This window comes from Mugil cephalus, chromosome 10, assembly GCF_022458985.1.
Source record: "Mugil cephalus isolate CIBA_MC_2020 chromosome 10, CIBA_Mcephalus_1.1, whole genome shotgun sequence".
NCBI classification, from domain to species: domain Eukaryota; kingdom Metazoa; phylum Chordata; class Actinopteri; order Mugiliformes; family Mugilidae; genus Mugil; species Mugil cephalus.
The window spans coordinates 23,002,593-23,029,566 of record NC_061779.1 but is presented as its reverse complement, the minus strand read 5'-3'; the positions used below and the strand labels follow the sequence as shown (position 1 = coordinate 23,029,566).

General features: G+C 41.0%; 1 protein-coding gene across 1 annotated transcript; it reads right to left on the bottom strand.

The window, feature by feature from the left end:
• Positions 1-589: 589 nt before the first annotated feature.
• swap70b (switching B cell complex subunit SWAP70b) lies at positions 590-26,681 on the bottom strand. Its single transcript, XM_047596602.1, has 12 exons — positions 26,486-26,681; positions 25,530-25,670; positions 15,430-15,603; positions 13,916-14,143; positions 13,084-13,230; positions 12,690-12,798; positions 11,784-11,965; positions 7,310-7,417; positions 6,787-6,953; positions 4,596-4,794; positions 3,798-3,894; positions 590-3,000 (listed from the first exon to the last, which is right to left on the bottom strand). Exons 1-12 carry the CDS (start codon positions 26,579-26,581, stop codon positions 2,882-2,884), a joined length of 1,767 nt encoding a protein of 588 aa, XP_047452558.1. The 5' UTR covers positions 26,582-26,681; the 3' UTR covers positions 590-2,881.
• Positions 26,682-26,974: the final 293 nt, after the last annotated feature.

Sequence of the window (26,974 nt, the reverse complement as noted above, 5' to 3'; positions counted from 1 at the left end):
CCCGCACCTCATATTACTGTATGTTATGTATTACTCAATAGTACAAAATGATGATGAGAATTTAATTACACATTATTACAGTAACACAATTAGAAAATAGCACAATACCTATAATCTTGTCTGTATCATGCCAGACAGGAGACAAAACATACTTGACTTGGTTTTATTTTGGAAAATGGAAGGCTTAGTGCATGAAGTCATGGAAATAAAATCACCATTCATAATTATTCAGTCCCCAGATGATCGAAGGCTCAACACATTACCACAATTTGACAGCATTAGTGACTCCCCCTGAAGCTGTTGTCTGCTGTCCATACAAATATTCTCGTGACATGGTCTCTAACCTCTGTGCAGCGAAATGTTTGTAGCTCTGTAGCACCCCCTAGTGAATGCGTGAAGCTAACGCATTTGTTTTCAGGATGGCCTGTAACAACCACCTACTAAAAGAACATTTCAGACATGTTTCCAAAGGTGTGAGTCTGTTTAGGAGGCATATTACGGACCGTTCTATCGTTATTATGTAGTGATTTGTATTTACTGTTGTTAGGCAGCACAGCACAGTGTTCAAATCACATTAAGGCACAGCAGCTACTCCAGATGTGTTTTATTACATAGTTTAGTCTCAATCTTTTTACATACATATAAAAAACAAACAAATGGGGGAAAAAATGGGTAACAGCAATTCACTCATGACAGTAGAAGGCACTGGTTGTTACAACATAAGATAGTACAAATCTTGTGTAATTAGCATTTGTGTTCAAAGTGAGACTTTGGCCAAATGCCTTACTTCTAGCAGTGTTTACAAGCAGGAAATGTTTAAGAGACAATTGTTTAAAGACGCATTATTTCCTCAAATAGTGACCTCAATTTACTGCAACAGCAAAAGGTAATGAGCATTTGTGTAAATATCCTTAATTTAGTACTTTTTCTACTGTTGTGCTCTCACCTCTTGCTTCTAATGGCTGAGCTGACCACTACTCTTGTTCACGACATTTCATTGCACTGTTAACTCTGTGTTAATCCTGCACATGACAAATAAACTTGAATCCGAATGGAATTTGAAGCAGGCTTGAATTAGAGACAGCTCTGTAACAGGTCTGTAAATCTTGTTTTGATTTGCTCTGTTAAAGTTGCTGCATTCCACCATTAATACAAACTCAACACTTCCTTGTGAAAGAAAAAAAAAAAAAAATCAGGGGTATTATATTTGACGAGAGCCGGACAAGATTAAAGAACACCAAAGCAAACACATAACACATTAAACCACAGTGGCTGAGACAAATCATTAATACTTTACATGAGTTGGAAATACAGCACGACTATACTGATGTGTTCATTCAGTTAAAGTGATAGAAATGTAAGCATACACATTATACCACAGACAGCAGGCACCCACCATAGATTTGTTTTTTTTTATTATTCCTTCCAACCAGGCCAGTATCAGAGACCCACCCTTTGAGGAAGTACGACAAATCTAAATCAAACAGAACAGCACTTCATTAAAATATTTAGTGACTTGTACATGGTATTTTATTTATTTATTTTTTAGGACAAAGCACTACTTTGTTAAGGAAAACTGTAACAACAATAAACCATTGTTAACATATGTACAAAGCCTACTGTATATGCATGTTAAAATGGGCCCAAAGAGTTGAGTAATCTGCAGTGTTAGTTGCTCCTGCTTCTTTAAAGGATTTACAACTTGAAAGGTGTAGTTTTCCATTTGTAACATTTTCTAAAGCCTGAGCCTAAAATATTCTTAGGCTAATCTTTGATAGACAAAACATAGTAGTGGATTCCCTAGATACAAAGATGACATGGAAGAAAATAATACAAAGTGACTTAACAATTGTGTCAGATTTCAACCCCTGGTATTTGAAGTATTTAATTTACCGTGACCCAGTGGGTCATGCTAACTTTTCACCCTGAGGGATTCAGAGAAATAAATTCTAAAATATTTGTTTTTGAGTTTTAGCTGCCTGGAACAGCCATTTTACTCTGTTCTTCCATGATCATTATGCAAGGCTGAAATAAACCACAGTCATCTGTAAATAAGACGCCTTAAAATCAACAAATGTAATCATTAGCATGATAGGATTGTTGCTGTGGTCAAGTCTCTCAGATACGACAGTTAATAAACTTTAGAGTCCGAACAACTCGTGAGGAGACTGATCAGTTATTTTGGGATCTGTACAAGAGGGACGGTCTAAAACAGTCGTGGTCATCTTTCACAGTTCCCCTACTTGTTTTACACTTTCTGTTATGATTATGCTACATGTGATGCGTCATGAACTGAGCTGGCATGGACTGAACATCTGAGAGGACTGATGCTGGATTTAAAGTTACTTTTCTTTTATGGTTATATACACTATACTGTGACAGTGCTTAGAATTAAAGATCAATATTAATGACTCAACTAGTGAATTTCCTTTACAACTCATTTTAGATGCTCAGTTGTATAAGACCAAGTCACAGTCAGTGAAGGGCAGTAAAAATGCAACAACTAAGCTGTTATTGTTCCAGCATTTCTTCTGGTGCTGGGAGTTCTCCATTTATTCTATTTACTTCCTTAAACTGATGAACTAGACATGTAAATGTGACTCGAGTATCTGCGCTGCTCCTTCAATCCACTGTGGCCTACGCTAGCAGAGACTTGAAAGTGCACCAGTTACACTACTGATTCCTAAATGGGAAACATTTCATTGATTACTTAATGCCCCCTTTAACACAGAATGCCTTATTATCTTGTACATCATCTTGTATTTGGACTCCACTAAAAATCCGGTCTCCAGATTTCTGCTTCACCGCAGACAGTAAATCCCAGCTGACACCTCTTGTCTTGAGTCGGAGACACGTTTAAGGTCAAGGCCTTGCTCCAGCTCTACTGAGCCTGTGTCGTCTGGTTCTTCATCTCCTGCCAGTGTTTCTCCTTCAGACTGAGCTCTGCATCAGAAAACGAGGCCACGCCCCAGTTTGTGATCCTCTGCTGCCCCTTGGAGCCTGCCAAAGAAATACACCAGACTAATCACCATAACATCACCTTAAATGTAATACTTATGATTAGACAGTTAAAGAATAATGGACTTGTGCACTCATCGTAGCTCATAGCTCATTGCTGCGGTTTCTACTTTCTGTCCTTTTTTGCAGGGTCAAGCTACATACAGTTATATAAAACAGTATGAAAGATGTTTGGGTTTAAAAATAGAGAAGTTGTTCCTTCTCTTTCATTCTTAGAAATGAGTTGTGATTTGAGGGTGGTACAGTGGTGTGATGGTTGGCACTGATGCCCCCTCTAGAGGACAAACAGTTATAGAAGATGAGTCTAAATTCATTGATGATGAAGGCGCTAATAAACGTACTCTTAGAATAAATGTGTTTGTAGGTTCATGGAGAACACACTTCCCAGACAAAATTTACTTCACAGAAATGAATCTTCTCTATTAGTGACATAATGAGCAAAACTATGTGGTGTCAAAGAAAACTTAACTATTACAGTAGTGTACTGACCCTCGTCTCAATGGAATGAATCCCTCAATTAAATCAGTTCAAATTCTGTTTAAGAAATTAATTGTAATAGTTTTTATAGTCTAACACTCCCGTTAAAATAATGTGATAATTTGTCAAATCAGAGGTTTGTAAACTGCCAGCCTCATTGCCACAGCATGTCATTATATTCTTTCTATTTTTTATTAAACTGGATTTATAATCAGCAGCAGTCTAGTACAAAATAAGTCATACAGTAGCATATATCTCTGTGGTGGCCATATTGGCTACAGACGATACTTATGGGTTGTTACCTGGTTGAATGAGTCCTAATAATCCCTGATGATGAGCCACTTTGTGCTTCCAGGTCTTGGTGTTGTTCGTTGCATCTTCCAGCTTCTTCATCACTGACTGTCTCACACACAGAAACACAGACACACGACATGTAACACAGTACTGAAGTAGGAAAATACAAAGAGGTTACTTTTAAACTAACAATATAGACCATTAACTTTATTGAGCTATACAGTGACACCATGTGGTAGGTCAAGGCATTACTCTAGTGTGTTTCTAAAAAGTCTAGTTTTTAGGTAATGTTTTTATTTTTCATACAGACGGACTAAATGATCTAACAATAGAAACACATTGTCTGTACTTTACCATAGTGAAAACCACAAACCAGTGTTGGAATGTCATTATCTAGGCACAACATTTCCTGTTTTAGATTCCTCAAGGACTACTTACACTACTTTTAGCGATAGATAAATATAATTGGTGGTGACAGATAAGGGAGCTGTGTACTGTTTATAGAAGCAGCTTTGGGACCGTATGGCTGAGGCGCTGCTCCTCAGGTGCTGCACAAAGTGGCAACCCCAAGAGGGATAAATACTTATCATTATTTATCACTTATATCTTGTTCGTTTCCATGGGCGTGGTTTTCAGTTAACTGGTGAAATTTCTTGCTGTGGTGCTTGATGCGTTTTGTAATAACCAAGATTAAAACTGATCAGTTTGAAAATGATTCTCTAAACAATCATTCATTAAAGCTGTTGTTAGATTAACGAGTAATGCTCATTTGTAAAACAACCAAAAGACCCTTGCTGTCAGCTGACCTGATACTGCTCCAAGGCCCCTTGCCTCTCTTCTTCCAGCAGCTCCAGCTGTTTCATCGCGGCCTCCAGGGCGCTCTCCTTGGCCAGACGCTCCCTCTCCAGCTCCTGTTTCTCAGCCTCCGTCTCAGAGATGGCTCTTTGCTGTCGCAGGTGGAGTTGTTCTAACTCTGTCCTCTTGGTGGCCTCCTCTTCAAGTAACCTGGAAGACACACAGGTGGGTGAGTACATCATATACGGTATGTTTGTCCCATATATACAGGCATACATATATATATGTATGTATATAGGCATACATTATTAGCCCATGGACACTTGTTAATGATGCAGGTAGTGGTAAACAAAGAGGGGGTGTCGGATTCATGTGTCAGCAGGTGGTGCTATAGTGTAATTACAAATTGTGTTTTTAAGGTTGGGGCTCATATAAATGTATTAAACACTGGACGTCTGGATAAATGACATTTATACTTTTATACGCAGGATCTATAGTGATGCCACAGGCCAAACATACAAAACAGAGGTCAGATTAACTTGGTGCATGGTAACACAGGACACAGGCTGACATACTGTATACTGTTAGTCCTAAAGTGGAAATTAAATGTCAGCAGAGAGGAAGGAAGGAAGGAAGGACAAGAAAGGAAATGTGGTGTGGCAAGCAGAAGCTGTGTGTGACTCAAAAGGAGGAGCAGGCTCAGCCCATAGGATCTTTGGATGTGCATTCTGGTCTCTAAAAGTGCTGTGAATAATGTGGATAAAAATAGAACTGTAAACCCGGATATAGTTCAGAAAACAGATTAAATGTTGAAAGTGAAATATATGTTTTTTAAAAAAGTTTTTAATTTAATTTTGTACTTGAAGCCGGCAACACAGTTCAGTTCCCAGTCAAGTCTGATAATATTCAAAATATATCCTACACTTTTTTTAGGTAAGCTCAATTTTATGTGTGAAATATGTAATGCTGCAGTTGCAGTTTTTCCAGTGTGTGGACAAAGGGGCCTCATACCTCAGACAACACCACTTCAAGCTGAACTATCCACGCATTAGAACAGAGTACATTTATGGCGAAGTTAAGGAAGGAGATCAAGAGCGACATTTCAAAGTGTACCTCTGCAGTCACTCTAAAAATGAGAATAATAACCCCAGGAGATTAAAAATGCCTCATGTCTCCACCAGAATTGTCAATCAGACTGAAAGGAGTGGTGTAAACTTGTATTAATCCATTCACTAGGATAATATTAGTGCTCAATAACCATGTATCTAGTAATGCTGAATAATTAGTTTGTTGCTCCTGACTGGGTAGAAGCACTTTGTCAAAAAAACGTTGCATTGTGATGGACATTTTGGGACATGTAAAAGCATGTCAATGTAACACTTCTAACTGTGGCGACATCTACATGGACAATATTCCTGATTGAAATGATTCTGATCCGAGGTTTTATATGAAGCATAGTGCCATACTACAAAAACCTCTGGAAGCTGTGGGGGGAGGATATGCTTCATGTGTAATACCAGAGAATGCTGCGCAGCTCTGTGATGCAATTTTCATGACAAACATTTTGTTGAAGCGACACCCAGTTTTGCATAATTGACAGAGTCCATTGTTCTTTGTATCTCAGCCGGGGAAACTCCACTGTCCAGCCTCATTTAGATCATGTGTGGGTAAAGTGTTCCTTACGTGCAACATGACCCAATGCTAACAAAAGTCTGATAACATTAAATGCCAGTGTTAACACCCTGTTGGAAAAATTGCAGTGACGACATTGCTGATAGTTTGCCCCTAGTTGCCTGCTTGCCTATAACTTTACCTCTGACAACTATTGTTCGCTTGTGCAACTGTGTGATGTCTGATGCTGCGGGTAAACATGTTACTGTACCACAAGGCTACATCTGGTTTCAATCCAGTAAATGTATCTTTTTCACATGTGAAAAAATAAACACTATCAGCCCTATCAGAGCAGTTTCTTGTCCTCCATCTGGACTCTTCTACAATCTTCATGCACGTGATTTGTGTAGTTTGTTCAGATGTTCGTGTTCATACATTCACATTTATATTTCTTGCTTTGTAATATTAACTCGCTGGCTTCTGTCCAGAAAATGACAGTAGAGACAAAGATTGAAAACAAAAGCTGAAACAAGAGAATATCAGACAATCTCTGTGATCTGATCTCCCTCCTACGCTCTCTCTGATACTGACCGTGCCTGCAGTTTCCGGACAGCTTCCTCGTCCTGTCTCGCGCGCCTCTCGTCCTCCAAAGCCCCCTCCAGCTGGTGATACATCTCCTCCAGCTCATGAACCCTCTGTAGGTACTGCTCCAGCTCAGTGGACTTCTGGGCCATCTGCTCCTCCACCTGCTGTCGTACCTGTCAAACGTATAAACGACACTTTATGTGGAATTCAGTATCAATACTCCTGATAGAAGGCATCTAAATGAACATGACTTAATTTGACAAAAAGTGGTTATCCACTCATCACGTGTATGGCTTTAGATCCCCATTAGTCACTACCAAAGGCAACAACTACTTTTCCTACATCATAGTAACCTATTTAAAGTTCATTCATTGCAGCTCAGTAGTAATGGTAAACTGCATAAACTTGTAAGAAAATTTCCCATTGATGACGATGTAGTCAGAAATGACTTGGGCTGAGGGTTGTTCTGTGACAATGCCTGACAGTAAAAGAGGAAGTTGTACTTGCTCTGCCGCTTGTTCTGACGTACCATTTTCTCTCTTTCCAGATCCACCCTATAGCTCTCCTGGAATTCAATGTGGGTCTGAAGACGTCTCTTTTCTTCCTCGGCTGCTTTGGCCGCGGCCTCCTCCAGAGCCTGGCCAAAAGGAAAGCAGACAGCATCGCAACCATTCAAAAATCAGTCATCCACAGCACAAAGAAGCACCTTTTCACAGAGACAGAAATGAAGAAACTAACTGGTGTTAGGGGAAGTTTAGAATGGGGGGAGATGTCTGAAGGGTTAATTTTAGTTTAAAGGCCTAGAAGCAAACTGTAGTCTATATAAACATTAACAAACCTAGGGGTTTAGACTTAGGGTTAGGATTAGACTTAGATAGACTTTAATGAGCCGCAAAGGAAATTGCTCGACCACACTAGCAATGAACATGAAAGAAACACTGTTAGAAACCACAAACTGTCAAAAGGAAGATAAAGTAGGATTAAAATAAAAATGAAAATAAAAGTAAAATATAATAATTAAAATAAAGTAGAAAATAGTGTAAGCAAAAAAAGTTGCAAGAAACAGAGACAGAAGGATATACAGTATATACATTGTTTTATACATATATATAGAGGGAGCCAGCATGAAACAGTATGCCCTGCTGACAATCTAACAAAATGAAGAGTATTTCTACTTCAGACTGCGTCTTCATACTCTTCTTTATATTCAATCAGATATGACAAGAGATGTGGAACTTTAGAAAATGCAGTTGCGCTGATGTCTGTGTGGTGAGCTCATTATCACCAAACTGTCACTCTGCTCTCATAACTCACGCTGTAACAGTTATAGAAGCTCAGTGTGGGTGTCTGTTGTGTGCCACGAGAGCGTGGCTCTATATACGTGTTCATTGTGCATTCATGCAAACAGCTATGTGAGGCAGACACTTGCACCACAATTGCAGACTGTTGTGCACTGAGAGGCCGGTACCCCAGACAAAGACAGGCTGTTGCACTCCTCTCTAAAGTGTGTTACACAACTGCACTGTGAACTAGTTTGGCTGACTGTTGCTCCATCATGCCTCGCACGGAAACCTAGGCACTGCAGCTAATGTGGTTTTTAGAGCGGCTGGAGGATTATTTCTTTCATTACCAGTCCTTATGTGCTCACTTTTCAGTAGCTCCAATAAAGTCCTTCGAGATGGGATTTTGCTCAGCGCGTGTTTCTGCTGCAGCGGGACACAAAAGCATCACCAGTTTTAATTTGTTTCTGGATTTCTTACGTTTCTTGGACACGTAATTTGAATCTGTCTTTGTGAGAGCCTGTGGAGCTGGTGGGTGATTGGATAATGGAACCAAACCAGTCCCATGCACCCCCTCCATGGGGCTATAACAGCACTGGGCAGCGCCTCCGCCATGCTGTGTGAAGGAGGTAGGTGAGAGGAGGATGTCGGCCAAGCTGACATCAATCGTGGACGACCCCTCCCACCCACTAGAGCAGCTCCTTCAGCAACACACTGCTGCATCCACGGTTCATGTTCACTATCTTAGCAACTATATTATATTCCAATTATTTGGCATTTATTTCATTCCCAGTCCACACTGTATATACTGACTGTCAGAGTGCTCTTATATTCTTGTATATTTTGTACATTCTTCTAAATCAGATATTGTCTTATTGTATATATCTCTTACCTAGTTCTGCGCTACTGTGACAAGGTCATTTCCCATAAATGGGATAAATAAACCTTGTCCAATGTCTTATACGTTTAACTGCTGTATTTAATGTTTTATTTTTTTTATCTCTTCTGTACACTGTCCTTAAAACAATGTGCTCCCATAATATTGCAATATTGTATTATCTTATCTCTTGTAAAAATTCACAGTCCTGACAAATGAATAAAGGTCTGAAATATTTGTAAAAGCTATCTCTGAGCTAATACCTCTCAGAGTGCATTTTGCATTGTGCTGCTTCTTTTTTATTTTTTTACTTTTTTTTTTTTACTTCACACCTTCAAGCCTTTGGAGGTCAGTTCAACATTTCTCAGTAAAAGCACTCATGACACAGAGAGCCCAAATATTTGCATTCTGTCTGTTCACCTGTTACTGATAAAACCGGAATCTGTTTAGTTTGAGAAGAAACATGAGCAGCATTATTTTATACGGCTATTACGTTGTTAAGTTTAGTTTTCTGTAACACTGAATATGTCTTTGATGTTTTATGAACGTCGATGAAGATACAGTATTTTTGCCAGTGGTGATTATCAAGTCACTCAGGTAAACACGTAGACCTCCTCAGGGGTTTGCCAAAGGCAAAAACAAATGAAAAACCTCGATGTAGTTTACATTAATCATCACAACAGCAAACTAAACCTAGTAGAGACTTAGATTCTGCTCATGTTGAACATTAAACAGTACAGAGCTCCACTGAAAATAAACTTTGCATTTGTCTTTGCAAACTGCTCTAAAGAGTTAGCAAATGGAATAATTAAATTGTGGGGTAGCAAACTGGTGTGCTGCTATCCTACATAGGACACTGGGTTTGAATCCTCCGGCTGACAGGGGTCTTTCTGTGTGTTGTGTTTGCATGTTCTCCCTGTGTCTGCGCAGGTTCTCTCCGGGTACGTGCTCGTTAGGTTCATTAGTGATTCTAAAATGAGTGCGAATGGTTGTCTGTCTCTCTGTGTTGGCCCTGCCATAGACTGGTGACCTCTCCAGGGTGTAACCCGCCTCTCGCCCAATGACATCTGTGATAGGCCCCGACCTCCCCACAACCCCACAGAAAATGAGCCAATGATTGAATAAAAAACTTTTAAAGGACAGCTTAAAACTTAGTCATGTTTCAGTCTACTGAATGATCTCAACTCTCTGCACTTGTGAAGCTGACACTTCCTGTTAACGTCAGAGTCATTTACATCATTACCAGGAAGCTGGTATTTGTCATCTACAGTTGGGGAATTGATGTAATCACTGAATTTTCAAATGGCCAGTTGGCAGCGGCATCAGACAGGATGGTGGTGGAACCTTCTGTCCCACCCATCACCACCTTTATCAATCTACATCCCTCCGTTAAGAGCTGGTGACACACTGTTCATTAGTCAGAGGTCTATTGTTGCAATGTATGAGCTGGCAGTAGAGTTTCAGCAGAGAACACCGCGGCTTTTAGGTGACTTACTGTGACTTGCTTTTCGTAATGCAAAAACCAAACAGTTTCCAGCGAAGTCATTTAAGAGCACTAACGCACATACACTCAGTTTGTTGTTGTACAGAGTGATGTTATCTGTGAGGAATGTTGTTGAGTCATTTTTGTTTTTTTGCTATTTTTAGCCCACGTTAGCCGTAGTAGCATGAAATACCTGACTGGGTAATCATCTAGAAATAGCACTCCCTTTTAAATATCCTTCTCCCGGAATCAGCAACGAGATAAACATTTCAGTACGACGTGATGCCGTAATGCTCTTCGGGGATCCAAGTTATCTGTGCGGGTTAGAAGGCAAAACTCAGCAAAATGTGTTAAAACACGTAAAGAGAAAAGTGCTGTCATGGTGGCAATGATTTTATCTTGTTGCAGCGAAGTGGTACAGTGGTTCCCCATTTAAGTCATCTACCCGGTAAGTAAGCTTGAGTCCTAAGTAGACATTGTATAGGGCTCGTCTGTGTCACCCAATTTACACGGTGATCAGTCAGCTTTGGTAATGCACTGCTCAGGGCATTTTTCTCACACCAGCGCAACATTATTTATGTGCAAAGTCTTTCATTTCCATCCCTCTACTGTTTCTAAGAGATTACAGCCCGGCCCTTCGTGATAATTGAATCAGAAGTGAAGATATCTGCATCGTGACTGCACCAACTGTAAAATCAATCAAAGAGAATCGGTTCCCTTTACTCCAGTTTCCTGTTTCCTGTGAAGGAAGTTCTGTGACTTTTCTCCACGGCTTTGAGAATGAGATTTTTTGACCTTGCAGGTATTGACATTGCCCCTAGGGAAATCCCTAAGCTTTTCCCTGTTAAAAAAAAAAAAAAAAAAAAAAACACTGCATACGCAGCTTCTGCCTCTGTGAAAACCCTAACTTTCATCTCTGACTTCTCTGAACAGGGCTCTTATCTGTCAGTCAGTTATGTATAGCTTGCCTCAGTGTGTGACCTTTTGTGAGCCATCTTTTGTATGTTTGTTTTGGCAGTGCTTTATAACCATTATCTGTCTTCATAGTGTGTTCATAGTATGCACTGAATTTTCAACTGCAGACGATAATAAAGTAATGTCACGCTTGGCACTTCAACAGTTTGCTGCGATCTTCTTCTCTTTCCCACACTTTCACACAGCCATCGCACGAAGACTTCAAAGTTGAACTTCTCTATTTTTTACTACAGTATTTTATATTTGCAAGTGTTCTTCTTTTCCTTTTGTTCCTGTGGTCTAAGTGTGAGATGGTGCAAAAAGGAACTGGTAATGAACCAGACGTTTCCTGACCAGACTGGACTCACAGGAGAACGCTTAAGTGTGTCTGCACGTATTTCATCAGTACCTTCCGCATGTTCTCCAGTTCGAGCTGTTTGACCTCGTTGGCGGTCTGTAGCTCGCTCATCCTCAGCTCGAGCTCCTCCTGCTCGGCCTGTTGCCTCAGTCGAACCTCCCGGCGCTTCTGTCTGGTCTCGCGGTGCGGCGCCGGGCGGCCCTGGCGCAGCAGATTCACACAGGTCTGAATGGCTGAGGGGCGACAGACAAGGAGGAAAAGGAATCCTTCGGTGTGGTCGCTTAAAGCTGCAGGTTTTGGTCACTGCTTGTAAATGTATCAACACAAAATGCATGCATCAAACATCCAAAGAAATGATTCGGTTCTGCTGGGCCATGGTGGTGGATTATGAGAGCAGCGGGTGGTTTGCTGTGGTGGCAGCAGTAATGCAGAAACTGAACTTTAGTGGCTGAAAGAATTGCGTCGGGGATACAGCTACTGAACTGAGGAGATCACACATCGACAGGAAGCTCAGCGTAGAGCTGCTCAAAACCTGTGAGAATAGAGTCTCTACAACTTACTGGAGAAATGAACTCACTCGACTGGCCTGGGAACGTCGTGGGATTCCCCATGAGGAACTAGAAAACGTCTAGACGTCTAGAAAACATTTACCCTGATGCCACTGTAGCTGACATTGTCAATTGGTAAGTCAATGGTTAAAAAAAAAAAAAAAAGCATCATTTTGATGTGAGATCCTTCCAGCTGCTCGTCCCTTTTTGCTTTTTTTGTCAGATTATTCCTATTTTATTCATTTGAACTGGACAAAACGAAATGGCATGACGGATGACAGATTTTAAAAATTCTTATGTAATCACTGGTCAAGGGTTTTGAAAAAACAATGCACAAACTAGATGCAGGATGAGCATATAAATCCACCCATCTAATATAAATAGACTAAGTGCATCTGCAGCAACTCACCCTGGATCCACTCCTGCTTCTTCTTCTTGTCCGACGCGCTGATTTCAAAGGTTTTTTGGGACGACTTGATGAGGAAGAGACACTTCTTTCCCTCTTTATCTTGTAGTGCCTGAAGTGAACGACAACACAGTGAAATAGAGAAACATGCAGATGTGCAAACAGGAAGAATACATCCCTGAAGATCCCTGAATTAGCTGCTCGGAGCTTTTAACTGTGCTGTATGTGTCCATTGTTCAAGGCAGTGAAGCGCAGTACACTGATGCCACGGGCGAGAAGAAACTTTAGGGTGTTAAGGATGACATGAGACTAAACAATCCGATGCATATTACTGGCCTTAATGTTAATAAACAGACAGATGGCTGAGGTGTTTTAGCGAAAAACATCACGTCCTTGCCTCCACACTGCAGCTCCCATCCAAAAGGATGTCTCCTTTCTTTTCAACCAGGTCCTCGCCAACGTAGTAGGAGATGGAGTTGGGTTTGAGCATAAACCAGCGTTCCGTCCAGTTCTTCCTCTTGTGGCCTTTCTTCATCATGTAGCCCTGCAGAGATTGTGAGATATTCAGTGTCTGAATGTTTGTGTTCTTCACAATCGAACTCCCCTCAACGTGACAGCAGTAGCGCATTCACACCTTTCTGACACGAAGATACGCAGGACTGACTCACATGACCACAACTTCTTATGGGCCCTTCTTCACATATACATCACAGTTCAGTGATTTCTTTTATTTTTTTGCAAAACTAGTAAACCTACTACACACATTTTGTACCCAGTTCTTCATAACTACTGACGCTCCATGAGCATTTGTCAGATCCCTGTCAGAGCAGAGACCTTAAATGCAGAATAATTGTTGAGATATTAATACCTAAACACAGATAAGATGTGTCAGTTGATATTGTTTATATATTTAGTCAATACTCTCTGACCACCAAGCTCTTGTTTCCCACCGAAGACAAATCTTCACAAACATACACATAATTCATGTCTTAGCTGTTTTGGCGAATATCTGTTGCAGACGACCACTAAAATTATTTCACCACAGCCTTTCTCAGTGGACAAAAAAACGTAATGTTTTTCTTTATTTATGCGCGAATTTAAAAAAAAAATTTAAAAATTGTGGCGGTACATTCCTGTAGACTACATCTGCCTAATGACAGAAAAGCAACTAAAGTGACGGAGGTTTGATGCACTGTGCACAGTCCGGTCTGTGGAGACGTGCTGCCCACCTGTTTGAGCACATCCAGGATGAGCTCATTGTACACCTCGCTGATGCCCATGGAGAGCGTCTGCTGATCCATGCCCTTGCTGAAGTGGCCCGAGCCCACCAGGCTGATGAGCTCCCAGGCACTGAGACACTGCTGCTTTGAGTTCAGCTGCAGCTTGTAGTCCTCGAAACGCTCCTCCACCCAGCTGCCCCCTATTGCCTCCGTCAGCTTTCGCAGGAAGTACTCTATCTGTGCATGGCGACACATACAAAACATAACACACGTCTACTCATACAGGACAGCAGGATTTTCATCAGAACATACAACTATTCATCCATAACCTGGGGCGGTGCCTGGTTCGAGTCTCGCCCTTTCCTGCGTGTCACTGTCCCTTTTCTCCCTCCTTGTTTCCTGTCCATCTCACTTTCAAATAAAGGTTAAAAAGCCAATGCAAACAATATTGTTTTTTTGGCATTTTAACCTTTATGTTGGACATACAGGTTAAAATATATATACTATATAAATATATATATATAAATGTTCATCCATAACCAAAAGATGACTGTTCCTCTTTTGTTTTCTTCCTACCATATTATTCAGCTCTACATAAGTAGCATATTGATTTCCATTTTTTTTTTTTGCAGACAATCTTCCTGTGATTGAGCTCTGATGTTTGTTCTTCTCAACAACAAATCTTCCAGCATTTGTAAAGGAACAGGAAGTTGGAAACTTCCTTTTCTGCTCTTGAGTAACAGACGTTTTCAACTGGCCACGTGAAACAGCAACGCGGCGTATATACAGTGCACCGTGCTGCAGTAGAAGCGCTGCTGCGGTAGGAACTGTATGATCACAGAAATGAACCGATGCCTCTTTAAATGGCATACGGCTGAGTGGGAAGTTAAAAGCGTGTCACTAATTTAGCTCCATTAACAGACTTTAACAACTTCCCTTAGCCACCACATTGCAAAACGCGCTTCTCCTGTCAGTAGTGACAGTTGCTGGGGGAGTTAAACTGTAAACTGTGACACGTGTTAATAAGTAACAACTGTATCCAAAATTATTTTGTGTATTTTGTTTAGAGAGATTTTCACGCTTTGAAAAATGGATTCAAGGTGAAAATATTAGAAATCATTCAATTCTGAACTGAAAAAAAGTATTAATGTGTTAAGTTTTCATAGGCAGCACCATGAAGTAGTGCTACTACCTGACAGTCTGGTTAGACATTTTGTTTTCTTTTAAGTTAGAAACGTAATGCATGGATTAGTTGGGCATCAAAATATTTAAATAAATGTATTCCCCAAACTACTCTAGATATCAAAACTGAACAGTTACAGTTAAGACGTAGTGTAACGTCTTATCTCGCTGTGCTACTGAACATATGACAACTCTCTAGTGGAGATTAGGTTGTTTTGAGAGGTACTGTATAATGTGTGGGGCAACACTGAAAGGAAATGTGACTCAACACAAGATAACAACTGTGCAAAATGATGTTTCTGAATAAATGTGTCCTGGGTGAACACAGTCAGTAAACACACCTCCTCGGTGACGATGATGAGTGGGTATCGGTCCTCAGACAGGAAGTTGAAGATGCACCAGATCTTGAAGGCGTCGTCGTTGGATATGAGCAGCTGACCTTGTCCTAAATTCTTCCTGAAGCACAACGTCCAGCACATTTTGTTGAAGTCTTGACGGTCAAAGTTATCCGTCACCTGTGGCAGACCAGAGGACAGCGACTCTAGTGAGTCACGAGTTCACGTTTCACCCCAAGTAAGAACAGCTGTTTTTTCCAGGAAGAGAAACAGTTTGCAGGGAGAACGACAGACAGCAGAGGACACACACACAAGAAAAAAAGTTCTGTCATCCAGGAGACATTTCCATAGTAAGAATCTGCTCAAGTTTCTTGAGCACTGGGATCATTTAAAGTCAATCACAAAAATTTGAAAAGCGAAATTAAATCAAAGAGTAATCTCCTCCCAGGATTGCTTTTTAATTTTCTGAGGTTTTAAGAGAATAAACTATCACTATCACTATCACTATCGATCGATCACTTTATGATCAGATCAATTGTGGCCAACAGCCACAGTGTTTACATGGAGACTACACTCACTGGGGTTGAATGGCTGTGGTTTGTAGCACTATTCAACTGTATTGTGTTGTACTGTTTGACACATTTTATTTTGACAAACCTGTTGTGGTCAGTGGGCTTGGCTGAATAAGAGAAATATTTTAGCGTTTAATTCAATCCAGTTTAACAGCAACACAACGCATGGCCCAAACTGAACAGTAATGCTTTGTTAAATGTAACCACCTCCGTTGGAACAGATCTGATTCTCTCATTCCTCTCTGGTATGAATAAATACATTTTCTCAGGTCATCTCTACGCCCACGTTTTCAAACCAGACGGAAACAACCACTCTAATCAGTGTCACTTCAACAGCTGTTGTTAGACAATAATTATCCAATACCAGTTGGCTGAACTCTGGCTCTCTCTTTTGATTTTCTCTGGATTTATTGACTAAAAAGATGACACAGAATCACAAGGTTGGCCCTTTACGTTAGATTATTACCTTGCGTTGCGCAGATCATGTAATTGTGTGACTTAGTTGATTGAGAATAAACATGACAGGAAGAGGAGTTGATATAGAATACGCAACATCTTTCTTCATTTATGTACATTGAACGTATCTTTTCAACTGATGTGATAGAAATACTGTCAAGGCTGAAATAACCCCCCCAAAAAATGTGAGAGGAAACAGAAACCGGCCTTTAAAGAAAAATGTCTCTAGGGCCAAAATTCCACAGCAAAATGGGAGGAAAGCTCTTGAAAAGGTACAATCGGTGCAGTGGAGGGAAATGTTTTCCTCGGACCGGCGAACAGTAGCATCTCCATGGAGACTGCTGGCTGGCAGACCACGCAGTCGTGTTGTTCAGCAGCACATTTTATCCTGCTGGCTGCCATCCAATCAAACAAGCCACCAGCAAGCCCCCAAAAACAGCTCCCAACATCTGATGCGATTAAAAACTGATCCGCAACTGATCAAGGGCCACATTTATAGTTTAGCTTTGTCTGTCTGAACCGCTGTTGGTATCAACTATGTGAAAGATGCCGTGTGGTCTTTGTAATAACGGCGTGGGCGGTGATGCAGAACTTGAGTTCATATCTAATAAGTCAAGTATGTAAGACGGGAATGTGTTTTACAACATAACAACACATAGCTATCATATCAGACTGATCTCACTGGACTCTAAAAATGATAATACCCAACACATAGTCACTTATACACACAATATATCATTAAATTGTACTTCTATATTGATATTAAACTAATTGAAGTGTATGATAAACCCTGAAAGCTATGAACTTTGAGAGACTTTTGTCAAATTTCTACTTCAACAGCAGTTCACAGATTTTTTTATTGACAGCCCTGCAAACTATTTTTAAAGTTGATCACGAGTTGAGAATTTTTGTGCCAAAATAAATTTCTGATGTCTTTAAGATGAAGTGTAAAGTGCAAACTATGAATGACCCAAACAAACAGAAGGATAGGTTTGTGAATTACGCTCACATCAAACTAACTTGTCCTGAGCTGCTTTATTCATTCTCTGCTATTCAGATCCTGAATTTTCTCACAGGTGTTTAATTATTTGCCTCTTTCTCTGCTGTATGGGAGAGCGAGAGAAACATTCAGGACCGAGTGAATGCCGCTCCAAAGTTAGCCTGAACTTTTGTAGGGTTACACAGGATCTGATGTAACGGGCTATTGTGCTAATTTGGGTTGAGTGCCTGTGTGAAAACGTCTGCTGGATGTTGAAAGTGATACTCCACCCAAAATCTCTGAAACGCTCATCCTGCCAGCTTGGAGAGGGATCATAAGAAGTTTGGGTTGCTATTTTAGAAGAAAATAAAAAAAGTATGAGTCTGAATTCACAAATTCTTGTAATAGGACTAGACTTGAACAACATGGTAACACAGAACGGAACACAAGTGGGAGTCTGTACGCATTTCACAGCTGATAATAAATGTTTAAAGGCCTGGACAAACCAAAGAAACATCAAAGAACAACAATGGCAAAGAACAACAATGACAATGAAGGCCAACCGACTGCTGTCTGGACAAAAAAGTGGCTAGCTGGCAAATACATACAGCATGTTACATGTGCCTATGGAAGTGGAGATAACTCTTGTGATTCAAAAGGGGAAACTGGAACAAATAGCACTAGCTAGGAAGCTAGGTAACTGGAAAGAGCAACAAATTGCCTTGCAGAGCTTCCCTGTCCTGAATCATGCTGATCAGTTGGTCTACAATTAATTCATTCTAGATGATCAGGTCGTTCTGAAAATAAACTTGTATTTGACTTAGAAATGAAAAACACACGAGCTGTGTGTGTGCTCTTACTTGTCACATCCATTTGTCCCCTCCTGCAATGGTTTGCTAAGCTGAAAAAACAATCACAGTGATCTCTTGCCCAACAATTCAACATGCTGGATCGGCTCAAAAGCCACTGTCGGAGGTCAAAGTGATGCCAACAGCACAAGATATGTCTGCAGAACTTATTGACTGACCAACACCGACAACTTGTCATGTTCTCCCATCCACTACCACCCAGCCCATACCGCACTCTCTTTCAACTGGTCTCCTCCTGCCTGTGCTCCAAACAGTCTCCTCCATGGTTTCCAGGATTCAGCACACAGTACCATTACTTCAGTCATCACTGAAGCTGACGTAAGCTTCCAAAGGAAGTGAGTACAAAACTAGCATTTTCTTAAGATCACACTTGGCGACTTAGTCATGACATTTGACTTGAAACAGCTTCTATACAACCACCTAAGGGCAGGCCAACATTTGCTTCATCTTGAACATTCCAATCCATCATCTTGAAGATCTTCCTTTCTGTCTTCTGTGTTTTAAGCCAATCTGAACGTCTACCATCACAAGGCAAACTCAGCCACCTGAGGAAGTACGTGTGATACGACTGAACGGCCCCTTAACTACACAAACAACCGATGGCGAGATTCACTTGTAAACCGCCATTAAACAGCTTCGAAAGGAAACCGTTTGAATTAAAGGTTATTTAGTGGTCGGCTTCCTCGACTCATTAAGTGTAATTTAAGAAAACAGCCAATGTTTGTATTCAAACTTTATGTCACCCCAGTGGAGATTTGCTGTTGAAGTATTGTCACGTGATGAGCGGTCACATGACACAAGACCCTTACCTCAGTGGTATAAAGCGCCGTACTGAATGTTTCCAGTATTTAATCAAGAAAAACAAAGAGGTGACTTTTCAACACACTATATATGTTTATGTATACATATTTGTATTTGGATAACTGATGCACAGATGAATGAAAAGAGGAAAAGAGGATCCACTGCCATTAGTTGAAGCCGAACACAGATGCTGTTTTTGCTGAAGTTGAAACTACAGTCCACAGGTGCTGTACGGTGCTAAAGATAGATTTTGGGTGGAGTGTCTGTTTGATTTGTTTTTGGGTTTTTTTCGTCATAAGAAAGTTACTCCCATCTTAAGTGTTTTGTTATCAAATTTCAAACTATGGGCACCTTGCAGAGTCTAACGGAATGAGGTTGTGAAAAAGAATTTGTTATGAAAGAGCACTTCTTTGTCCAACATCTTTGTGTCTCGCTCGTCTTGTTTTTCTTTGTCGTCATGACTCGCTGGTTCCCTGTCTTTTTCTAATCCTCCTCTCCTTCCAGCTCACTCGCTCTCTCTCCCAGCCTCTACACTTCAACAGAGAGATCCTTGTGAGCGTTGCCTCCCCTCCTTCTCCTCTCCGCCGCCACATGTTCATTAGGATTCAGGATCCAAACCTCAGCCTTATCTCCTGCAGCAGCTTTTGCGGCTCGACAGAAACACAGCAGGAATGCAACAAGTGGAGTCAGGCTGCAATAAGAAGCAGGATCATGAAGACACGCGTGACCTGCTGAACAGGACTGTCAGCTATTTCATTAAAAGAGTTAAAAGGAAGTAAAATACTGTCCGGTGGTGACAGGGTTTCTCTAGCATGATATAAGATGAAAGTCATTTAAAAGGGGGGAAATGAAGAAGTTTTTCATGGTTCAGAGCACAAAGTCACCGCAATATTCGGCAGGTGGTGCTCTGAAACATCAGAAGTTTAAAAAAAAAAAAAAAAAAACATTATCTTGTAAATACCTGGTTAGACCAGAAAGACCGCAGTGCAAATGAATGGTGTCTTTCTTGCAACATGGAGCGTGCAGGAAGCTCAGTCATTCTGTAACTTACATCAGCAGAGCTGAAGTTTTTCCAAAGCTGCACAGTGTTGATTCAACTAATACGAGGCCTCATTCAGTTAGTCTTCTTCTCACTTAGACTTCCACCCTGAAAGCCAGACCAGCTTCCCCACAACTATTTTATTGCAGAAAGCTGGTCTGGAAGGGCTCCACTGGGAAATGGCAGGCCGATCATGTCATCTGGGTGGGCTTTGTGTGGCAGTGGACACAACAATAACAATGATGTTGGGTTGATAATGAGCTGCATTTCTTAACAATAAAAGCTCCTTGATTATCCAACTATGTGCTGAGGTACTTTTTCATCTCACGCCCATTAATGACATTCAAATGGCATGCTACCAGACTCTGATGAGAACAGCAAGAGACCACATGAGGAAGGAAAACTAAAATCAAACAACACACAGGATAAATAAATGATAAGCTTATGATTCACACACTGGACACTGTCCATACACTGGTTGTGAAGAGATCTTGTCGATGGGGAAGTCATCGTTTACGGGGACGCAAAAGAATTTAAACTTCCATGAACATACACCGATCAGAGATAACATTATGAGCACCTTCCTAATATTGTGTAGGTCTCCCTTGTGTCTCCAAAACAGTTGTGTTTTGAATGGACATGGGTCTTTTGAGGGTGTCCTGTGGTGCCTGGAAACATAATGTTGTTAGTGGGGTGTTTGGGTCCTGTGGGTTGAGGGGAGGGGCCTCTGATCAGTTTGGGATCTAGTGACTTTGGAGGCCATGTCAACACCTTGTGCTGTTCTTCATGTTTTTTGAGTTTCTCCTGTGTGTGTGTCTGTGTCAGGCTGCGTCCTGCTGGGGATGGATGCTGCCATCAAGGAGTGTCATTGCTGTGGGTTGGGCGTGCCCAGTCTGGTCTAGATGGGTGGTTCATGTCTAATGCCAAGTTTTTGCATCAATGCATCAGCTGACCACAACAGCTGTGATTGGTCCACTTGGTAGTAGAATTTTTCAACTTTACTATTTCCAGCTGCTTCTTTGTCTCTGCAATTTTCAAATTGATTGTTTTGGATTAATAAACATGGAACACAGTGAGGAAAGGTTATTTGAGGATGTTCGGCGATGCAAAAGGTCCAAACATTTCCCAGCAGAACATTATAAAGATTTTAGTCCGTTCAGTTTAGTGTTTTGTGTTGATGTTTATATTAAAATCTTAAGGCTGTGTTCAAAATCTGAATCAGAATGCTTTGTTGTCAAAGCATGTCGACTGTCCTTCTGTCCGTCCATACGAAACTACAATGGCTCTCCTTAGAAGACGCACAAGAGAGTATCAGTGACATAAAGACTGTACCAAATGTTCCCAGAAGTCATGGATGGAAAAGACCCGTTTTAAAATAGTGCTACCGAGGGGTCGTGTTAACTGTATATTTTCCGTAATTGACCATTTTTTTAAGACAAAAAATCTGAGGGCCATCCGTTATTTTGACAGATTACAATACAAACCCCTGACCACTTGGTGGCAATGAGCATATTAATTAGTGTGGATGCCCACAGGGGCAGCCACACTATTGTTATTGACTCTTGTAGAAGAAGAAAAGTAGAAAAGAAGAAAAATGTCACGGCAGTTGAGTGTCAGTAGTAAAGCCCAATAACGATGTTGATAAAAGAGGTGAAGCAAGGAGGTTAGGCAGGAATTAAAATGAAATGCTATTGAACATGTCATTATTGTCATTTAAAGCCCAGTAAAACCAGTAAAAATAGATTATGACGGGATTTTTATGACTCTGTCAGTCAAAATGACAGACAACGAAAAAGTCTAGCGCAACCTCTGGTGCTACCACTAGTTTGCCCCTCAGCACATACTGACACATGTGTAATGTATTACCAGTGCATTTCTTAAATGTCTTAAAATGTCCACATTAATATCAGCGTGAATCCAGAGCTCTGTGAAGAAAAGTCAAACGTTCTGATGAAATTACAAATTATGACACGTCTGAAGCAGCTGGTATCTTCTGAGGTTGCAGTCTTTTTAGTGCAATTTTCTACTATGTCATGTCAGCTCAGTGAGGAAATGCTGCCATTGCATACCTAACTGCCAACACCTCCTCCTAGCTTCAACACATTTTTCCACTAAATGAGAACTTTGAGGTTTTGTCCCCCATCTCTAAAATAAAGGGAACTCTCCTGAATACAACTTCTAATTCCACTTTCAGCGCACATGTGGCTGTGTGAGTGTCTCTAGGATTGACTTGGAAAAATGTGACCTTCAGATGTTCTCTGCAGTGGCCACACTTTAACAAACAGGGTGCTTCAACGTCACGCGCGATTGCTCATTTTTGTGGAATCCCGAGCTTCAACATCACCTCAGTCTCTGCTGCCAAGTCAGCAGTGCTTCAAAGTCAGGTCACCAAGTTCAACAAAACCATCACAACTGACACATCTGTCGTAGCCTCTGTGCTCAGATAAGATGAATGTCAGTGGACAGCATTTTATTTTCTGCTGCATTCTTACCACCAAGTGGCCGATGACGCACAGACTCCATCTATTCCTACTTCCTCCCTGAAGTACATCTGTATCATGCAGTACTCTATTCATGTTTACAATAGGATTCTTGTTGTCCTGCTTTTTGAGGCTCCAACACACACACACACACGCACACACACACACACACACACGCACACACACACACTGCGTATGCACACAGTTTCCTCGTGTGGCCGGGTGGAGTTTCCTCAGGAGTGAGAGCCCCTGAATGCCTGGTCACCTCGATTTCAATAGATGGGTGGGGTGGTCGTGTGTGGAAAAGTACACAGAAGTGTGTGTTTGAGTGTGTGTGTGTCCCTTTTCCTGAAACCTAAATCCAGAATTAACATTTTCTTAAAGAGTCTCAGTTAAAACAAATCTAATCCTTCCTATATCGCTATATAAGACATTACAACTGCATGCTGCAACTCCAAACTTAGCTTCAATACATACAACTTTATTTTATGTCTTAATGGTGTTTTCAAAGTTCAGTGTGGGGTCAAACTTGGGGGAAGTGTAAAAAGCACGAAAAACACCACAAAGACCTGAAAAATGCTGATGCAGAGAAAGTCAAAATAAGAAGATAACGCATGAGATGATTTGTCCAACTTTAAAGCAATTTATTGGCACTCTGTGTTTACGGTTGAACGTGTGTCTTGTTGCATCACACACAAAAGGTGATGCGATCTTGTTAGCCGTCAGACACGTTTTACAACTTTCTTTCAGTTGTTCACTGACAAAAAAGGCGGAATGAGGAACTAATGAAGTAACTTTAACAATATAAAAAAAGAAATCCCGGAGTTGCCAGGAAGCTGCTGACTCTAGCAGTTAAAAAAACGACTTACAAATCATATTTGTAAGTCGTTTCACCACTGATCATGTGAACGTCCTCTTCACACATGCAGCTGCCTGAAAGCCCGGGCCCACAGTGACAATTTACTCAATGTTAAGCTCGTAATGAGGGAAAAGTGCTAATGTGCACCACACAAATGCGGTCACCAGTACTTAATCACTTCAGACGTCATAAAAGAGTCCAGGTGAAACTTAACAGTGGTTCAGACAGGAACAGGAAAATCAGGCTTCCCAAACTACCACCATTACATTTTGAACAGTTCACCTTGGATAGGTAATTGTAAACTGCATTTTAAAGAGACTGTTGACTGAATTAACTTATCATGAAAATAGCAGCTATTTGCATGTGATATTTGACAGCATGGACCATGTAAAGGAAGTAACATCTGATCACTATAATCAATGGGTCAGAACTGTTTTCTAGATCTCTTAATTGTTGCATTTCATTTTAAAAACACTATTCAACTCAAAGTAGCAAATAAAAAAGATCCTTTCATTTGTCTGATGCATTATTTACGTAATCTGTCTTAAAAAGATTGATTATTTCAAATGAAATCCCAAAATGTACTTAAAGGACTGTGACTATCATTTCATCTCTACAGCAACAAAAAACAAAACAAAAACAAATGATAAGCTGCAACTATCTTAATGTCTGTAAACCAGAGCTCTTTAATAAGAAACATAAGTTCACTGTGGTGCACCTAGTCAATCAGAGCTTGTATATTTAAAGTCTGGGTGTGAATACGTGAATTGAATCACTAAATATAATTTGTGAACGTGAAAGCCAAATTAGCTCCAATCCAAGACACAGACACAGGGTTAAAAAAAATATAGAGGCCAAACAATGGCCCTGTGTCTTAAAAAAAAAGATTAGCACAAAGTCATGTGAAAGTCGAGTTTACTTCTGATATAACAGCATTCTGACTCATAACAACGGCCATTCAGCACCTGCTACATCTGCATCGTCATTACATCCAGTCAACCAGAAGGAGTTCGGTTACTGTCCGGATGAAAAGGCACCAATGCTCCATTCATGCTGCAACCACGTTGTGTCTGTGACATCATCACAGAGGGACGGACAGAGCTGAATGAGCACCCTCCGTGTTCAATAACTGGTTTTGTGTTCCTGTCTGAGCTCAGCACAGTACGGTGGCTGATGGACACAAAAGAGTGTGACACCAGCACAATATACGAATACTATGTGTCAATCAATGGACCTCTATAGCCAACAGCGTGTTGAAGTCACAATTGCTGCATCACCAAACATCACTTTAAAATTGGCATTAAAACAGAATAAAGGGCAATGTGCATTTCCACAACAATTACTGGAGCAACCAACAAGCTGCAACAATGACACGGTTAAGGCTTCCTGGGTGTAACCTTAGTGGTGACACCAAGGGCAAAAGCCCGAAAAAAGCACTTTGTGGTGACAGACATGTCAGAGGACATTGTACAGAAATGCTGGTGAGCCAATAACACTGACTTGAGGCTGCATCTCTGCATAGGACGGCCACTTTGGTGTTTTTCTGATAATGTATAATTTTCCACACAAAGAAACTAAGACTCACAGCACAGACCGGTGACTCAGTGTCACACCACTGAATAGTACCGTTTCTTTGATGACAGAGGAAACCATTGTTCGTCAGTTTACAGACACTGATCTGATCTGGTCACTGATCTGTGGGCGGATCTGAATATACACTTATTTGAACTGGAGACGTGCCAGTATTTTTGGAAGAAACCCCCACAAACAAGAGGAGAACATGTACACTTTCCACAAATAAAAATAAAAGTGAGAATGAAAGTACCAGCAATGTTTTTAGCAATGCTCTTTAGTTGAAGAATTACATCCTCAGACACTAGCTTTATCAATGTGCTTAAGTACATTTTCTGTTTACAAAAAGAAACATTATGCTGGTTGCTTCCTGTCAGGAAATTTTAATACTCTATTCTTGCTAACTAGGTCTTGTGGTGACTGTGGCCAGGTGTGCTATCTAGCTGTTCGTCCAGTAAACATCAGCAGTCCTGACTAACCTTGTCCAGGATGAACTTGTTCAGGTACGGCATGTATCCCTGGTTGGAGACAGGACCTTCATCATCATCTTTAAAGTGCTCTTCGAGTGCCACCGGATCATGTGGGATCTTCATGACTGTACATAAGTTGTGGGACAGCACCTGGAAGCATGGGCAGAACCATCACTGATCAACTGATGATACAAACAAATGGCAGGAGAAGATAAGTCCAGTGACTTGTTTCAAACGTGAAACTAGACACAACGGATTTGTTTTTTCTTTTTAACAGAAATCCTGTCCCCTTTTCCTCACAGATGAAGTTGTTTTTATAAAGCCTTCCTTGCCAGCGACTGTTTTTACCACAGACGTGATTCCGTGTTCCAAAAAATGTGTTCCTTAAGTGTTTTCCTGCTTTTATCTTCAGTAATTAATTTATTAAGCAAATGTTCCAGGTAAGAACCTGGTCTGTTTCTGGCTGATGCTACCCAGACATTTGATGGTTAAACACGTGGACAAAAATGACACTATGTAGAAAACAATGTGGTGCCACCACAAAAGAGGCAATTTCACAACAGGCTGCAATTATTAGACAACCATTTTGACCTGAGATGATGGTTGAACCTGGACTGCAGCTCCATAAAGAACTTTTGCGTGTGCTTTAATGTGTTCCACTGACGAACAATGCAGTCAGCTCCTAGAGGTGCAGTCCAGTATCTCGACGTGTTTCTGACATTGTTTGTATCTTGACTCTTGTTTTTTCAAGGTAGTCAGTAGCATTTCTCACAGAGCAGACTATCAGCAGGTGTGTTTCTACTGCAAGACTAACAGAAGCGCGTCTATTATTGTTATTCTGCGCACTTGAAAAGAGGAAGAAGCGCATTCATAGACATACTTTTAAAAGATACCGGAGACTGAGACTAAGGGCCCAAAGGTGGCTCGATCGCCGAAAGACGAGGGGAGTAACTGATGTAGCCTACCTTCAGCTGAGATTTGGAGACTTTCCCACTTTTGTCCACATCCAGAGCTGTAAACGCGTGCCATATAGACTTTAAAAGTTCGTCCCGCAGGGCCATGGTGGTGGAATGTAGCTCCTCTTCTCGTTTATTTGTTTTTTCCTTCTCCTCTCTGGCTGTACGATTCTCTCTCTCTCTCTCTCTCTCTCTCTCTCTCTCTCTCTCTCTCTCTCTCTCTCTCTCTCTCCTTCTCTGTAAACTGACTTGTGCTGGACACATCGACACAAAGTCACATGACGCGCTTGGAGACACTTGCGTGTTTGGCATCGTGATGAGCGAAGAGCGGCAGCACCGCTCAGCGAGAGGAGCGCAGTGTGTGATTTCAACAAAGTTTTCAGCGGTAGACAAGGACGAGACATTTTCAGGACTCTAGGATTACAAGTTCATTTCAAGGCCAAATTAGAGTCCATCTGTTCAGAAGTGTTTCCAAACGATGTAATGAGATTCAGGTAG